Genomic DNA, 18,695 nt, shown 5'->3' on the forward strand with positions numbered 1-18,695 from the left:
CAAACATTTGATAGCGCCTGCCGATTTTTATGTTTTAGTCCCTATGCCAAGCGATTGGATAGTGAGCAGATTTACCATTTCATGCTGGTAATAGAGAGACACCGGTTCTCTTCAGTGAATTAAAACAGATATATGTGATATAGTTCACTACACATACACACTCCGGGGCTGATAATGCGCGTTGCATCTTTGTGCCCCCAAGAGATATTTCTGCGTACTGTAGTTACCGATGCCTATATGAAACGGTAGTTATGACCTTATATGAACAAACATTGTGTAAATTTCACAAAGTACGATCTAAAGCATCTCAAAATTGTTCTGCAGCACGCAATAGCAATACCTTCAAGCAGCGCTGCACTGGATCGCACAAGCCAGAGAGGAGGAAATGCTCGCTGCGCGCCCTTTCCTCCTCACCTGGTGAAAAGATCTTATAGCCACGTTTGTAAATTGTCTCCGTCACCCCCACTTCTATGGTTGTTCTCAGCCTTTTTGCTTTCATGAAGCCATTGCCTTATTTGTTGATCAGTGTGATATCCCCATTTGTTAAGGTTTTTTTTTTGTCTTTTTTTCTTCACACGATTTTATGCCTTCCTCCTTTGCCTTTACACTGGTTTTCTGTTAAGTGCCATATCCGTTTCTATCACATGCTAGCGGTCTCTTCCTGTTCTTTCTTCCTGTATTCTCTTCTTATGTTAGCTCTCTCTTTTGATGATACTGCAAGAATGTCTCACAGTTATTTTGGTGATCGCTTGTCTCAATCTTGGTCTACACTGTTACCCAGCAGGTAACTTTTATGGTTTTATGTTTATCAGCACATGTGAGAGTGACAATGTGGACACATGTACAGGTTCCTGACTGAAATGTATGTATGTTGCTTGCTTATCAAAAAATAAACAGTTGACAGTCAGCAGTCATGGTGTGGTGTGTGTTTCTTTCTTGTGTCCTCGTTTTTTCATGCTGCTAAAAAGAAACGTATAAAGGGCATTTCAAAACAACCGATCCAATCTTTTGTGGCAACGTACATGGTCCATGGTGATTTTTTGGGCGTATAAAGAAAGCCCATGAAATATAAAATAAAACCACATGACTGTGCTCGTGCGCTATAGTCTTGCACTCAACTGTGCGTCGAGCCTATCGCCTATCAGGGACGATGGTGCTACTTTTCCTTGTGCCACCATGAAAGATGCTGACGCACTGTTAAGCCAATGCCTAGAGCCTCGGCCGCTCACTTCACCATGGTCCGCATGCACGGTTCTTTCGCACGAAGTGCGGCTGATAGCGCTGCAGTACGGCAGCGCATGAGCGCAGTTGCGTAGTTTTTATTTCATATTTCGCTGACTTTCATTAAACGCCGGAAAAAATCGCCACGCAGCATGTATGTTGCCACAAGAAATTGGATCGGTCGTTTACGAATGCCCTCTACAACGTAACAAAACGCACTTGGCCCTGAAGTGCAATATAAAAAAAATAAAAACCTAAGGAGTGCCACAATATAAAACCCTAAGGAGTGCCACATGACGGCAAACCAATGTCGTTGCTTTCATTCAGTTGGGGTCAACCACTTTTTTTAAATCCTTGGTTCAAGTTACGTGAAACACTTTGTATATTCAAGACATGGGGAAGGGATAAGACATTAGTACTGTATGCCATAAAAATGTCTTAATACATTCTCTACATTAATGCAGGAGAGGTGCAAGTGGCAGCTTGGAAGAGGCGTCTTCTGACAGTAGCTGGTTTGTAGCCGACTGTGACCGAAGCCAAGCCATGCGCCTGCTTGAAGGTCGCTGCGATGGTACTTTCCTGCTGAGACCCAGCAAGAATCCAGGACAGTTTGCACTGTCCATTGTGGCTGAGGGCAAAGTCAACCACTGCCTAATTCTACGCACTGAGCGTGGGTATGGCTTTGCAGAGCCACTCACCACACATCCCACACTGCGTAGCCTGGTGCAGCACTATGCGCACAACTCACTCGAGGAGCACAACCCACTGCTCAAGACTACCATGGCCTACGCGGTGTTTGGCTCCAGCTGAGGCTGGCTCCCCTCTTGTACAGTACAGGACACCTGCTGCATAATGTGCACATAGCCTGCTTTTTTTATCACCAATGTTCTCTAGTCAAATAAAGACCGTTGTTTTCCTTACCTGCTTATTCATTCGCTCCAGTGTAGAAGACCTCAACCAGGTACACATAGCTGCACAGGGCCCAAAGGCATTATACAGCTGTTACAAAAACTGCTGTACAATGTACAGGGAGGGTGGATCAGTGGCGCAGATCCACATACTCTCTCACCTGTAAACTGTTTACCTGATTAAAGGATCAGCTGAAACATGTGTACGCTATATGTCTACGGCTTGTCAAATATGACTGGCTCAGACCGCTCTATCTGAATGATGTAACTGTTCCAACCAGTTTCTGCAATTTGGGGCTCCATCAGACTTTTTACAGCCCGGTGGAGCATTTCATGCAGCTCTTGGCATGTTTTTTTCTGATCTTAGCAACCTATGTCCAGTCCCTGCCTGCATACACAAAACTGCTGAATGGAAATCCTGTGCCGAAAATAAGACTTCGCACCAAAGCAGAGAACAGCTTGTCATGGAAGTTGTGAGCAGTAGTTACGGATATGGTGGCATTAAGCGGCACAAAAAGGATGGTGCATCAAAGGCCATGTTGTGGCCCTGGCACAGCATTGAACGTGGCTCTGACTGGTTTTTCTTGATCTTGGTTAAGAGGCCTTTTCCATTTTGCCATTCTGTGCTCCACTGGACTGCATTCCGTCTTACTTGGTGAATTATGGCTGTGCATAACTGTTTTTCTGTCAAACGAATTTTGGCAAGAACCAACAGTTTGACATGTAGGCTGCAGCGAGTGTTGTAACCTGTACCATATTGGGAACTGCTCGAGGTATTGAAGGTCACTTTGAAAAGTATAGTGTCAAGCATTTTATCGACGTAGGGATGTGATGAATGAAAGCAAAAAGAATTCCAAGAGTCTGATACCAGTGAGCATGAAATGGTTAGGGTAACTGCAAGTGAGCGAGATGATTTAAGCACACAGGCCAACGATTTACCTAAGTGAAAAGCTTTTGCAGCATGAGTCAAGGCTGGAGAAAAAATAGATGAGCAGTGCAGTTTGACTGGAGCAATGAAAGAGGGAGTTGAAATGTTTTCTGCCAAGTACAACGAGCTTTTGTCAAAGTTGCTGATCATTGTGCAAATTAATGAACTGCCAAAAACAATGAGTTACCAGAAGAACTTCCCGGAACAAAAAGCAATATAGCTCAATTTAAAGACGCACTAAGCCATGAAAGCATGCTCGAGATGTAGAAATGTTGAAATTCATGGAATTCGTGGGGCGCCTAAGCGAGATTAATTTGCGCATTGATGGAACTTAGCTCGAAGCTACAATTATTGGCACCAAAACATGAGGAAAGGCTCTATTCTCGACACATGGCGGCCGCACGGCCGCCATTATCCGCGATGTTGGCACTCTACTGTCGAGAGATCATGTGTTTTGAAATATTTTGGAGGAAGCGGGAGTTCTGCAAAACGCTATTTTGTGTTTTCATCATGATCACTAAACCTGACGTGGAAGTACAGCGAGGCATGGCACTTGCGGAGGCGCCGGATGTTTGCATGCATGCGTGAGTAATAGTGGGTGCGAGAGAGAAAATGTGGGGACTTTTGCTCCTTTTATATATGACTGCCTACGGCACTACAGAGGAGATTAGTGCGTGTTTGATGCATTTGTCCCTAGGCGTGCCGGCATGGCGGAGTGGGGTCGAGTTCGTTTACGCTCCGACGCTGACTGCCGGGCACGGTGAAACAGGTGGTAACATCACAGATGTTTCCGCGGGAACAGTAGGGACCGTGGAAGAGCCCGGTCCGCATATATTGAAAATCTAGAAGGCAGAGCGCCTTAGCAACCGCGGTTGAACGCGAGTGGCTGAAGGGCGCTGGTGATGCTCGACGCCCCTGCAACCGCTATAACAACACGACATTGCCCCCTTAACTGCGTCTCAAAAGTAGGCGGTTTTTCATGTGTTTAAGTGGCAGTAATTTGAAGTAAAGCTGATTGAGGCTTACAGCTGTTTGCAGAATACAAAAAGTAATTGGATAAACTTTATTAAACGTCCTGCAGGACGCGCGTCAGCGCGCAGTGGACGTCTCCCACGCAGGGACCAACAGAGAGTAAAAGTAATACCAATATATACAGGGTGTTTCAGCAAACACTTTGAAAATTTTTAGAGGTTGCCTGTGGCAGAGAGCTCAATTCTAGTTTATGAGCCGATCTACTCGAAGTGGGTGACACTACTTGCACAAAAAAAAAACGAAATGCTAAATTGACTAATTAACAAGAATTCACTAATTCTCTTTGTACCTAATTATCAACACCCATATTGCAATTTACAAGTTCTAGCAGTGGACTTCGCAAGGCGGATCCACTTGGAACGAACTCTCAAGACGACACCAATCTCGAGATATAAATTCCCGAACTTTGCGGAGAAATGCATTGGCGTTCCGGTTACTTGTGTGCTTCAGAACACGAAACGACGTTTTGTTAACAAATTAACTGGAACGCCAACGCATTTCTCCGCAAAGTTCGGGAATTTATATCTCGAAACTGGTGTAATCTCGAAAATTGGTTCCAAGTGGATCCGCCTTGCGAACTCAAGGCTAGAATACGTAAATTAGAATATGGGCCACAATGTAATTACTTAACTTAATTAGTGAATTCTTATTAGTCAATTTTTTTGTCTCAATATTTTGTGCAAGTATTGTCCGCGGTTTCGAATAGACCAGCTCATGAACTAGAATTGAGATATCTGCCACAGGAAACCCTGTGTATATATTTCCTTTTCCGTGCAACTCACTTCAGAAATTTATTGGTGTTTGTTGCTTGAGGAATATACATAACGAATCTGTTCGGCGAACTGACACAGGCTGCTCGACCCAAATTTTTTTAGTGAAATATGCCTTCTGGACCGTATGGCTGCATCCAGAAAGGAGCCGAAGCGTCATTAGTAAGTATTATGGGACATATTGAAGATATAATTACCCAGTGGAGGTTCAAAAATCAAGTGAAATATGTAAGGCTTGTGGTGTTTTCCTTGCGAAGATTTGCGAGGTTCTGTTTTATGTACAGATGAAGCGAATAGTTCTCAGTTTGTATATTTAACGCTGGATCGAGACATGGTGAGGCAGAAGGTGCTTGAATTTCCCGTTTCTAGGCACCCTAGGCTGCGCTGTAGTACATCGAGTATACTTAAGGCATTGCAATTGGGGCTGTAAAAAGCTGCTTCATGGTTTCAATTCGAAATTGTAGTAAACTGATGGTTTTCGTGAACAATGCGTGCCTCGCCCATAACGACAGTCGGTTGCAACAGTTGAGTGAAAGGTGTGCCATATTGCCGATAAAGTCTACCGAGGGCCACCATGAAGCATTTCATCGTTTGCAACTGATTGGCTCTCGATCTTAACCACGAAACTTTTCTTTTAGGTGATTGCTGCTATGGTGAATTAACTATGTAAATCAGGGGCGCAGCCGGAAGCGGGGGGGGGGGCTTATGGCGCTTCAGCCCCCCCCCCCCGAAATATTTTAGTGCTGTCCATGCACCTCCGACCAAAGCAACCCCCTGTGCCGGAAATCATTCTGTATTCTGTCTAGAATGTGTTTTTCACGCTCGAAAAGACATTTCACCTTGAACATTGCGAAGTCGGGCTGGATTTCGCGGCAGCGCCAATATACCGGGAGTCACGCAATGCTCAAGGAGCCCCATTTGAGCACAAAGTTTCAAGGGCTTTTTGATGGCAAATGGGCTCGCCGTGGCACCTCGCGGAGGCTGCGGAATCTACGGAGCGCATGTATGTCAATTCCAAAACTTTCTGGGTATAAATCTCAAACTTTGATGTGAAAGGTGCATTGACATCTCCAAAGTTGTGCTTTAGATTTTCAATTGCGGAACTTTGTGGGTTTAATGCTGTTATAAACATTTGACGACAAAGGGCATTGTCTTTTCTAAAGTCTTACATCGGAACATACAATGAGACAAGCCAAATCAACACACTATCAGACAAGTTGACAAAGCACGCAGCGAGGTCCGGTAAGACGAAGCGTTGTGGTGGATCATTTGTGCCGTCATGTCCCATAAAAAAATGCCACCATTTCTTTCACCTACGCCAAAGCAACCATGTCAAGACGCTAAAGCCAGCCAAGGTAACTACGTACTTACTTATGTTTACTGCTTTGACAGTTAGTCGCGCGGACACATTGAGCCTCTTCAATTTTTTTGTTCTCGTTACCCTACCCGTGAGCAGCCAAAGCCAGCCAGATCGCATACGTTTTTCTCGTGTTGCCCCGACCACCGCGCGGCGCACTTCGGTGTACGTTCGGTTTGCTATGGCCGAGTGGATTTTCACCTGGCAGAGTTTTGGACGCTTAGTGGCTAGCAGACGAGAAAAAGAAACAATGGTTGCTCGCCGCCATCACTGTGGGGACTCGACGGATTGCACCGCGTTCGCTTGAGCGCAGCCTCTCCATTAAGTCTTGTCTCGCCAGTGTAGGATACTGAGCAGTATGCATATGGTTTCAGGTAGACCAAGCGTCTCACGTTTTCTTCGATATTCCTTCGTATTTGAAAAGATTGAATGCGCTTTGTAGACGATCACAAGAAAGAAGGCGGGACAGGCGCATCCTGCTAAGATATTCCTTCTGTAGCCACATTAGGTGCCCAAAGTAGGCATTCGATTGCAGCCAACATACTTTGTGTTTCTTCATTTCGGTGCCCCCGCACCACAAAGGAAAAAAAAAAAAAAACATTGTTGCGGCGCAGCGAATTGTCCCATGGTGAAAGTTTGATGTTGTTACTTCTTTTGCGGAAGGTAATGGGCCACGGGACGCTTCAGTTGCCGGATACTCTTACTATATTATTCCGACACCAATTATATGGACACGCCAGGCGCATTCCTGCCGTCGTCCTCATGTTTCATATGAAGTCCAAGGGCGATAACATCGTGACCGAGCACCGCATGATGTACGTACGAGTGAACGCGTAAGGGTGGGGGAGGGGGGGTTGAATCAGTAAGCCGACGATGTTTACTCAGTCTTGTGTGCCCAAAGGAGAAAAGTGGGGAGCAAGCGCGTCGCGCGCGATACATACCCGAATACATACCCGGGAAAAAAAAGAAAAGCGCACGGACGCTCACTGGATGGATGGATGGCGGCTACACCCTTTGTAACGGGCGGCGGCTGGCGCCACCTAGCCTTTTGCTCCCCCTCCTGTTTTCTTTCCTTTCTTTATATCCTCTTCTCCTTAGATTAGTTTTCACACCCCTCCTCCCCCTAAAATAACTATCTAAAAAAGTAGAGGAAACATTATCTCCCCGATTTATGGTATTATCTATCCCTTGACTTCCTCCACCAATCCTCTAGCCTCCCCTTCGTTACTGCCACTCTTTTCTCGTCTATTTGCCCTCGTTCCCCGGGAAAACCTAATGCCCCTTCCATATCTGCCACTGTTCCCTCTGCCAGAGTCAGGCGAAGGTCTGTGCACCAAAGGTCCACGTCTTCAAATTTAGCCCTGTATGTTTTCGTTCTCAAAATGCCGGTCCTAGCTTCGAATAATAGTGAGCTGCCCCGCGGGTTATCAAATAAGAGCTCCCTCTTAATCTCCTGTTTTTGTGACCTATACATAGATAGCGCTGGCTTTCCGAGCATTCTGTCTTCCCACATTTTTCTTTCCGTCTCCTTCACCTCTTTTCCCACACTAGAACCACGTTGGACCCCCTCCCTCGGCTGTAGGTATCTATTCCTCAGCTTCCTCGTTCTGAGTGTCCACTTTGTGTTCAAATTTTTCATGTATAGATATTTGTACATTTTTTCTGCTCACCTTGTTTCCTCCAGTGCTGGGAGTCTGTGTTCATATTTTAGCTTATTTATTGCCTCTCTACCTTCGAAGTACGCCCATCCCATGTCCCCCTGCACTCCCTCATTAGGGGTGTTCCCGTGCGCTCCTAAGGCCAACCTGCCTACACTTCTCTGACTCGTTTCCATGCATGCCTGAACTTCCGATTTCATGCACAGGACTGAATTTCCGAATGTGAGGCCGAGTATCATAACCCCTTTCCATACGCCCCTAACCACCTCGTACCTATTATAGTTCCATAGTGCCTTGTGTTTCATTACAGCTGAGTTCCTTTTCACTTTTCCAATCAATAATTTTTTTCCTGTTCTTTCAAGTACTTTTTGCCCTCGTTTAGCCATATGCCCAAATACTTGTATTTTTCAACACGATCAATCTTGGTGCTTTGTATTTCCAATGGTTCCCCCCTTTCTTCATTGTATACTATTATCCCAGACTTCTCTCTACTGAATTGCAGTCCCAATTTTTCTCCCTCCTCTCCACATATGCTCATTAGTTCCTGTAGCCCTACTCGGGTGTCAGCAAGCAGTACAATATCATCTGCATGCATCAGTCCGGCTAGTACTTGAGCTACCTTCTGCCCTTCCAGCATACAGCTTATGTCGGTTCCTATTGTGCTTTGTTCTAGTCTCTTTTCCATTTGGCTAATGTAAATCATAAAAAGCAGGGGCGACAATGGACAGCCCTGCCTGAGACCTCTTCTTATTGTAGCTGGCTTTGTAGTTTCCCCTCCCATGTTATCTCTACCTCATTATCTGTATAAACTTGTTGTAGGAACCCAATCATCTTTCTATCTAGACCATATTCCCTCAAGTGGCTCCATAACTTTTCTCGGTTTACATTATCATAGGCTCCTCTAATGTCTAAAAAAGCTATCCATAGCGGTTTCTGCCTGGCTGCCGCTTTCTCTATGCACTGTGTTATAACAAATAAATTATCATGTAGCCTTCTGTTCTTTCTAAATCCATTCTGCAGTTCTCCCAAGATCTCTTCACGTTCTGCCCATTCATCCATTCTCTTTTTCACCATCTGCATTGCTACTCTGTATATGACTGATCTGACAGTTATTGGCCTGTAGGATTTAATGTTGTCCTTGCTTCCTTTACCTTTGTAAACTAATATTATTCTGCTTGATTTCCAGTCCTGTGGAACATCTCCCCCTACTACTATTTGTTCAATAAGTTGTCGTAATTTTAATTTACTTTTCTGGCCTAATATGCTTATCAATTTCATAGGTATGCCATCAGGTCCTGTCGCTGTTCCCACGGGGACCTTGTGTTCAATTCTGTCCCATTCCTTGTCATCCCTCTGTACTCCTCTAATTCTGTCCTGCTGTTGTCATTGTTCACCATTTGGCTACCCACTGGCTCTGCAAATGCTGCCTCTATTGTTAACCTAATATATTCCTGAGCTTCCTCTCCCTCTACCTTTGTTCCTTCTGGTGTGGCCAGTGAGTGCTGAACCACCTGTGTCTTCTTACTCTGTTGCCTTATGTGTTCCCAAAATTTCTTAGTGGCATTTCTGTCTTTTTTTCGTATCTCTAACAACCACTGTACCCTAACTTTTGCTATCTTGGCTTGAATTAATGTCAATGCTTCTCTTTTCATTGCAAGGTAATCCTCCCATTTTGTCTCCACCTCTTCTGGTGTGGCTCCCCTTTGCTGCTCTGTGTTTTCTGCACGCATTTTTGCGTTGCTCTGTGGCCTCCTTAACTTGGTCCCACCAGCTTTTCGATTTATGTTTTCCCTGCTTACTTCCTAGTTTCCTAATCTGTCCCTTCTCTAGCTCTCGTTTAAAAATACCTATTAACTCGTCGTATGTCCATGCCCTTTGCGGTTGCTTGGATACCATGCGTTCAATGTTTTTCGCTACTTCTTGTAGCTGCCTGTCATTCAATTTGCTCATACCTTTCCTTTCTTTAGTTTCTACCAGTGGTACTGTCCTTCCAAAACTGATTTTGATTCGTTCGTGATCACTCCCCAGGCTTTTTGTACCTTCCTTATCAATTTCCATACATCCCAACCGTTCATACAGCTTGTGGGACATTAGGCAGTAGTCGATTGTCGAGTGGGTGTTATTTCTTTCCCATGTTATTTTCCCGTCGCACTTAATTTCAGTATTAACTATCACAAAATCATGAGCCTCACAAAAATCTACTCACATCTGCCCTGTTGGATCTCTCGCCCCGTCGAAAGTTTTCCGAATGTGCGTTCATGTAACCTAGGATGATTATCTCCCGTTTCATAGCTAACTCCCTGATGTCCTTGGCCATACATTTGAAATGTTTTGCATTGTCCTCTTTCGACTCATTCGCCGTTTTCAGATACACAACTCCCAGGATTGTCTCAACATTCCCTACGGTGCCCTTGAGCCACATGTGCTCACTGCAGCTCTCCGTTACCCTTTCCCAGTCCTGTCCCTTCACTAGCGCCCCAAGGCCTCCTCCTCTGCGTTCTTTCCCTTTTCTGTTGCACCCTACCCAGGTGTATCCTGCAATGAATGGTGGCTCTTCCTCATCTCTTAATGGGTTTCGGCAACTCCATATACCTGAAAATTTTCCGTTTGTAATTGTTCTTCTATTTCGCCCCACTTAATGCGATTTCTTCCCCCCTGCATGTTGATGAACCCCACATTTACTGCCTTCTTCTACTTGGTATGATTCGGAGGGTATCTAATAGAAACCGAGGCCTTAAAGAGGACGATGCCATGCGCCTGGTACGCGCGTTCGTCGTGTCGCGGGTTACCTACTCCGCACCGTATCTCCAGTTGACGAAGGCGAATAGGGACACCCTAAACACGATGCTTCGTAAGGCAACGAAACAAGCACTGGGCATGGCCATTTACTCGTCCACTCAAAAACTGCTAGACATGGGGGCCCACAACACGGTGGAGGAGCTCATCGAAGCCCACCTCTCTAATCAGAGAATTCGGCTCAGTCACACGGAACACGGACGAGCCGTCCTACGCAAAATAGGATGGCAGATCGATTCAGTACCCATAAAGACGGCCCTTACGGAAGACTGGAAAACAATCATTCAGACAAAACCCCTTCCCCGGAACACGACGCCGGGCAAGGACGACGAGAGGCGCACCGCGCGAGCTAACGCCCTAGCCCGGAAGCTGGAAGAGAACCCCACGGTCCTCTACGCGGACGCCTCGCTCCGAAAACACAGTGACCGTGCAGCGGTGGTGGTTACATCAAAAGACAGGCTGATCGTCAGCGCGTCCCTGAAGACAACAGACCCCGCAGTTGCCGAAGAAGCGGCCGTGGCCCTCGCACTCGCACAGCCGAGCGCGGACACCGTAGTAACCGACTCACAGACAGACTACAGAAGCTTCCGCAGGGGGGTAATCTCATCCGCGGCCCGAGCCATTCTAGCCAAGCACTAGCCTCCGGGAAGAGCCATAGAGCTCGTGTGGGTCCCGGCTCACTCGCAGGTAGCAGGCAACACCATCTCCGACTACCATGCCCGAGAAATGTCAGTCCGGGCCGAGCACGAGCCGGAAGAGCTACCGCACCCGGTTACCAGCTTTCGGGACATTACCCGGATGTACCGAGAGGAAAGGTGCAGACTGCCAGAACCGCACCCCAAACTCACCAGGCAACAACAGACGATCCTGCGTCGAGCGCAGGCGGGATCGCTTGCGCATCCCGTACTCATGAACCGCATGTACCCTGCGGAATACGATATCCTCTGTCCTTCTTGCAGAAGAGAAAAGGGCACCCTGCCGCACGTCTTGGCAGAGTGCACAGAACTCAAGACCCCCCCCCCTCCTCCCCATCCCACCAACACCCCCCATCCCCAACCCCTTGAGCGATGGGAGACCTTGTTATCCAGCCCCGCCCTACCGATTCAGCTCGCACTGACGGACAGGGGCCAGGAGCTGCTGGAAACATATGGGTCCCGTAACTAGGGAACCACCCCGTCTGGTGCCTGCATGCACCACCGATTTATTTCGGGCCCAGCAAATGTTGCTTCATCATCATTCTTCCTCTTCCTCCTCCGTGCTCCTGTCCAGCCCCCCCCCCCCTCCCCTGTCCTTTATCTTTTATGTTTTGGCATGCAGGGTCACCCTGCTTGCCTGCAAAAAAGCCTGAGCCCTACGACCCACCCTCGTCCCTACCTGCCATCCCGCTGGTGTAGCGTAGTGAATACCATCCGGGCCGAAAGGGGGGAAAATTCCCCCCCCCCGATCATTCTGTTCACATCCACATCACACCTCAGGGCTCGCCCTAACTCCCTAATCATTACATTGGCCGCCACTACCTGTTCTTCAATGAAAGGGCCCTGTCCCCTGACCTCTGGGACAGTACACAGGGCAATGTGCACCGCCTCAGAGGTCGCCCTTAAAGGGACACTAAAGGTTAATATTAAGTCAACGTAGACTGTTGAAATACCATCCCAGAAACCTCGAAGCGCTTGTTTTGTGCGAAGAAGAGACTTATTTTAGGAGAAAATGCGTTCTGAAGCGTCCGCGTACCTCCAGCGCAGTTCAAATCACCCGCCCTCCGATCGAGGAGTATTGACGTCATGGTCTCATAGTGACGTTGCGCCGTCGGTGAGTAAAACGGCTCCCGCAGACGGCGCTACGGCTTTTCTGCACGAAACGCAAACGCGCGGCCAGAAAGAGCCAAGACAGAGCCGACAGCAGCGCGAAAGCGGGACTATGGTGGCTAGCGGAAGGGAAAGCGCACGACGATAAGCTGGTTTTTTATTTTATGACGCCAACTTCGACGCTCGTTACAATGGATGACCCTGACAACGACACATTAGCTCGTGATGCTGGGCTCGAGTTCAGCGATTTACGCACTGATGAACGTGACCTGCTGTTGAGGGCTCGCGCTGCCGGCATCGTTGCGTACTACTACGACGACGGCCTGCTTTGGAAGGCACTTCATGCGACTTCAGTAAGTCGGCGTTGAACTCGTAATCCTTTGGACGAAAGTGCAGCGAGCACACTACGTGATTTTTCGGCTCTTTGCCAGGGCGCTGTGGCAGAGGTACGGCACTTCACCACTTCGAACGGAGAGGTTCACTCGTTGGCAAACAGTGATAAGTAACGTTCGATTCGCCGCTGCAACTGCCCTTGGCCAAGTTCCGCGGACCGTTCGCGCATCCCACGACATCACATGGACGTGGCATTCTCGCTGCTTGTTCCAAATGCAAGTTTCGCGAGCCAGCAGGACAACCGCAGCACGACGCGATAAAGAAACAACTGAAACTCCAAAGCGCGCGCAGCGCAAAGTCGTGCGCGCAGAGTCGAGCGGAAACGAAACCTTTCGATCACCCATACTACTCAAGGGTAACGTCAAAATGTTATTTTTTCTTAGAATTGAATAGACGTTCCTCCGTGGGAGACCTGAGCCCGGGTCGCGTGAAACCTTGCCGGACGTACAAGAAAGTTGTATCCACCCATCCATCGAATAGAAGTAGACAAGTAGCATTTTCTTTCTTCCGTCTTATAATCTAATGAAATGATCTTTTTAATACGAGTAGTTGAGTACTAGTGACATGAATTATGATGAGGAGTGCTTTCGTCATCGGGCTAGTACCGGAATGTCGCTGGGGGGGTCTCAAATCGTGTCATGCATTTACCTCAATTTCTCTGTTACTAAAGCTCTGTTCGCGATTATACTGACGCCTTAGACGTTCTAGAACATTGCTCTACCACTTTAACTTGACTTTCTGGTAACCTTTAGTGTCCCTTTAAAGGGACCCTGAAACGATTTTGGCGATTTTCTACAAACGTACTGAGTCGTTAGAGTAGGTCCTTCTGATCATTAATTGACACATCTAAGTGCTCTGCGTAAAGCGTGTAATTTTTTATAAGGTTTTAAAAATGCACATCGCTGTCGATGGCAGCGCACTGCTCGGCGGAATTTTAAGCCGCCCCTACCCATATGATGCAAATAACCCATATGACGTCACATGGGCGAGCTATCTGATTGGCTGACCAGGGCGCGTGGTCGATAGTTTTTCCAACTTTATGGTGAACAAATGATGCTCGTAATAGTTGGAATGTTAGTTACTTTGTCTTTGTAAAAAGAAAATAACTTAAAGAGAATACACAAGAATAGTTTTTTAGTACACTTGAGCACTTCCGGCACACAGCAAGTGTCGTCTGCTTGTGTTACAACGTGCGCAGTCTTTGACGAGAGCTCCGCCGTCAGTGTCGATCAGTCTTTTCGTGAGCACGATGAATCACCCTTGTTGCGTTGTGGGCTGCCGACGTAGCGACTGGAAAGATGTGAAGTTGCGAAATCGTGTCCCTCTGCAAGGCAGCATACGAGCGAACTGGCTGCTGCGCATCGGACTGCGGCTATCCGATGGGCGCCAGGGTTTGCGCTTTTGTGGCCGTCACTTTACAGCGGAAGATTACTAACGCAATAGCGTTTCGCAAGTCCGGTATTAGGCAAACACAAGCGCAAGGGGACAGGGTCTGGCCGCTTGACTGTGCCGGGATGAGCCATGAGATGAGCAGAAAGGTAAATGTGAATGGTCTGTACGGTGCAGCCACCTGGTGGCACAGAGCTCAACCATACACAGTAGCAGCAACGAAGTGCATTCTTCTTTGCTGCTGGTGTGTATTTTTCGCAGGAGTGTAATCATCAACACGTTGTTCTTATAAATGTTTAAAATGTTTTACACTTGGTTAGAGCAATATTAGCGCTTCGTTTGACTGGTTAAGCGCTGCGCCAACAAGTGTCTGGACCGTGCAGACCGATCAGGCTGCTCACGTACGTCTACTCTGAAGTTCCTTCATCAGCTTGAGTTTATGCCTCCAGTCATTTGCCGAAATGACCAGCTTGCCCGTGGTTACCGGAATACCGGCCACCTTCGGCGCTACGACAGAATGCTCGCAACGCACGCTGCTTCGATGGCTCTCGGTCGACGGCCAAGCGGCCAGCGGAGAGGTCTCGCGCGGGAGGAGGCGTGCTCCAACAACCGGAAGTGGACGATGTGACGTTGCATCGTGACGCAGGACCAGTGAAGGCGGAGCTTAGCGCCGCTCGCTCGGCGAGCGAGTTGAGGAGGAAAGGCATGGCTAGGGAGGAGGGTAACTTCTAATTGCTTGTAACTCTATTAATACGTAACGCTTCACTTAAATTGTGGTGCGAATGTTCTACTTAACCTGTACCCTATGCGCCTACAAAATTTGTCCGAACCGTTTCAGGGGCCCTTTAATAACTACACTTCACACGGCACGTACACGACATGTGTCAAGCGGCGACACAGCGCTGTGCCAACATCTTGTACTTTGGTCACCGTTCCCGAACGCTGCTGGTCGCATTCCCGTAGATGGTGGGTCAGTGCAATTGGTCAGTGTGTGTTGTTATGCTGACACATTGCTGTTATATTCAGTTTCGTTATTCATTTCAGTTCTTTATTCCCCAGGGGGCGCTTCTGTTCTTCATTATATATATTGATTGTATATGTTAAATAAACGGCTTTTTTACATCGGGACGGCTGGAGTCTGACTTCCACCTTCGGTCAATACCACATTGGCAACGAAGATGTCGTGAACGTACCCCCAACCCCGCTGCGCCGTCCGTATCCGCCCAGCATGAGCCTCACCGGGCTTGCACCGCCACCGTTTTTCCTTCCGACGCCCGGCCGTCCGTCATTGCTATGGGAGCAGTGGGAGCAGATGTTCAACGTGTACTTGCTGGCATCCGGAGCCGCCACATTCAAGAAGGAGCAACGCAAGGCTATTCTTTTGCATTGTTTGCGGGCGGAGGGCCAGTGTATTTATAAGACGCTACATGCAGGTACCATCGCCGCAGCACCGGCAGCGCCAAGTGCCGCAGAACTCGCCGATGACGTGTCTGTCGTGGCCCCTCCTGACGAATACGACTCTGCACTCGCCGCATTACTGCACCAGTTTTCGACGTCGCGCAACGTTATCATCGAGCGTCATCGCTTTCACCGCCGCAGCCAACACACAGGCGAGTCCGTTCATGACTTTGTTGCCGCTCTACGGGAGCTAGCGCCACATTGTTCGTTTGCATCGCAAGATGATGCTCTGCGGGATCAATTCGTTGCCGGCGTAGTTTGCAATCGCGTACGTGAGCGGTTACTGCTCGAGGGTTCCATTCGAGAATTCAGTTCGAATTGCACTTCAGAGGGATTGAACAAGAGCGGACACTCGGCGAAAATTGGAAACAGGAAACACGTCACGCTATAGTATTAACATCGACGAACTGGGGCCGCGAGCATCGAAAAAAATGTGAAATGAGATTAACAGAAATTGTTTTATTTCTTTTTTACTCTTTCCCGGAACAATTAAAAATATCTGCGTATAAATTAAATTAAACTTAGCGGTTTACTTCCGTTGCCAAGCGACAGGCGAACCGGCGAATGACGAGCCAGATGGTTGCGTCATTCGTCACACACTGCCGAAGCGAGCGAGACCGGCCGCGCATCTGAGCGTTGGACTGTTCGGGTACCCGTCTGCCTGTTTTTCTATTTTGGGATTTAGCCTGGTTTGGTGGCCTCCCGGCGAATTATTGCGGTCATTCGGAGCTTCGACATGGCAGCACTGCACTATTGGACTACGGCAAGGTGAGAAACATTGTTCGACAGTCAGCGACGCACTTCAAGCAATTAGGCTTACTGCCCGGCACCTAAGCTAGACTTGTGACGCAGTTAACGAAAAACAGCGTGGCCGTCGTGGAGCAGTTAATTTAAATTAAAGAATCGTACTGGGAGATGTTTGCGACGCTTCCTATAAGCCCCAATATTATTTTAACTAATTTCGGTAGTTTTTGGGCACGCTATTCGCACAGGGTGCTGTGACGCAGTTTCGCGTGTACTGAATTTTACTGCGACAAGTTTTGCCGCTTTCTCTGACTGCCAACATTATTGAAACTAATTTCATTACTTTTTGGGCTACTTTTCGAGCGCAGTAGGCGCGCCTGACGCTGTGACTCGGTTAGCGAAAATAAGCTCGGCCAACATTGTTGAAAATTATTTTCGATAGTTTTTATGTTATGAGGCCCGCTCGCCGCGCCTGTTGTGACGCAGCGAAAAGCAGCTCTGCCGTGGTGACAGTTAGTTTGGCGCGTACTGAATCTTACTGCGACAAGTTAGTGGCAATCTTTATGTCCCCGCAACAAATTAAGCCTTCTTTCGGTACCCACGCTTGTCGAAAACGCGACGAGCAATCGTCAAGAGTGATAACACGGGAGTGCGTTGCTTGCGCCTGCAGAACGCACAAGAGATAAGCCAAGGAGCTCAAACGCCAGGAACTAGTAACTCGAAAATTCTGTCTTCTGAACGGCACCCACGCATTTTGTCTTGAGTGCGAGTATAAGGAATTCTGCGAGCGTCCAGCATGCTCTGGTTGAGAGCCTGTGTTGTGGCCACCTCTGTGTATTCGTAGCGTACTATCGCGTCGGTTGTAGCCAAGTTCGCGAAACGCCCCGTTGCCGCGCATTGGTGCTATTAAAGTGCATGAAATAAGTATTGGGAAGAGGGAAATGCTTGGAATTAGAATGTGTTTGTGGTGTGTACGGTATTGCTTGGGATGAATCGGGCATTTTCTACGCCGTGTGTGTAAATACGAACTACTTTTGTTTGTAATGCCGCCCACTCACCACTTTCGCACGCTTCGCCTCTACAGGCATTATTCTTAAATGTTAATACCAAAATAACGCTTGTAATTTTTTCAGCTCACGTCGTCTGGTGGAGCTTCCTGCGGAAACTACTGCTGCTTACCTTGTGCCACAATGCTGGATGAATGCACAAAAAGCCCGCGACGAGCATTTACAAAGAACAAAATAAACGTTAATTTTTCCTCATTTCACAAGGTGTCTTGCGTCTTTATGAACTTGCACGTGGCACATATTCAGTGGAGGCTTGTGAAGATCGTTCGGAATCAATTTTACTTAATAAAATGATTTGCAAATAAATATTTAATAAATAAAAAATAAAGATATATATATTTACTTGCTGCGAAAGCAAAAAAAAAAAGCGGAGCCGGCGTGACGCACACCAGCTAGTTAGTATTCAGAACGCGCGCGCACAAAACCGAAACCGGAGGTGTGCTTCAGGTTTTAACATCCACGGCTTGGTGCGCTGCAGTCAATTCGGCCGCTGGGCTCTATGGGAGTGTCCGCTCTTGTTGTATTCCTTTCTCCGACTTCAATTTGAGCAGGCGGCTGAAGAGGTAAAGGAGCTTTCTGCGTGGGTCGAACCAATTTCATTGCGGCAGCGTCGCAAACCATCCTCGCATTCACAACCGGCAGCCACCTTTGAGCAGAATTTAACGAAGAGCGCGGGCGGCTCACGTGCGCCATAGTGTTCCTGTATATGCTCCCGCAGGGAGCAGAGTTGCGCATAGTTCCGCCGCTCAAGCGAAGCCGCTCCTCGCGCGCGCAGGAGCCAAATGCCGCGCGGTGTTCCGCCTTTTTCTCTGGTGGTCGCGAGCTACAAGCGCCAATTGTTCGCAGGCGCTTAGCAAAGGGCACTTGTTAATACGGGCTACGCTCGAACGAGTCATTCGTGCAGCCAACCGAAACTTTGTATGTACCTATGTACCGAAACCAACCGAAACTTTGTATGTACCTATGTAAACACGCATATACAAACACACACACGAACGTACAAACATGGGGTGGGACCGCCTTCGATTCCCCAAAATAATATACTCCCGTGGCTCGAACAGCTCCAAAGTTCGCTCGCAAACGCGCAGTACGTTGCCACAAACAGCGGTGCAATGATTTTCAGCATGCATATGAAGTTGTCTTATCATGGCCAGAAAGCAAGAAATGTT

General features: G+C 47.8%; 1 protein-coding gene and 1 long non-coding RNA gene across 2 annotated transcripts; both read left to right on the forward strand.

Moving 5' to 3' along the window:
* The first annotated feature begins 839 nt into the window (after positions 1-839).
* On the forward strand, positions 840-2,031 carry LOC140214408 (phosphatidylinositol 3-kinase regulatory subunit gamma-like). Its single transcript, XM_072285777.1, has 2 exons — positions 840-862; positions 1,686-2,031. The coding sequence occupies exons 1-2, from the start codon at positions 840-842 to the stop codon at positions 2,029-2,031; spliced, it is 369 nt and encodes a 122-aa protein (XP_072141878.1).
* Positions 2,032-16,315: 14,284 nt separating this feature from the next.
* Positions 16,316-17,729, forward strand: LOC140214413 (uncharacterized). Its single transcript, XR_011891353.1, has 2 exons — positions 16,316-16,483; positions 17,593-17,729. It is a non-coding gene; the product is annotated as an uncharacterized lncRNA (long non-coding RNA).
* The last annotated feature ends 966 nt before the right edge of the window (positions 17,730-18,695 follow it).

This window comes from Dermacentor andersoni, unplaced genomic scaffold, assembly GCF_023375885.2.
Source record: "Dermacentor andersoni unplaced genomic scaffold, qqDerAnde1_hic_scaffold ctg00000033.1, whole genome shotgun sequence".
Lineage (NCBI taxonomy): Eukaryota > Metazoa > Arthropoda > Arachnida > Ixodida > Ixodidae > Dermacentor > Dermacentor andersoni.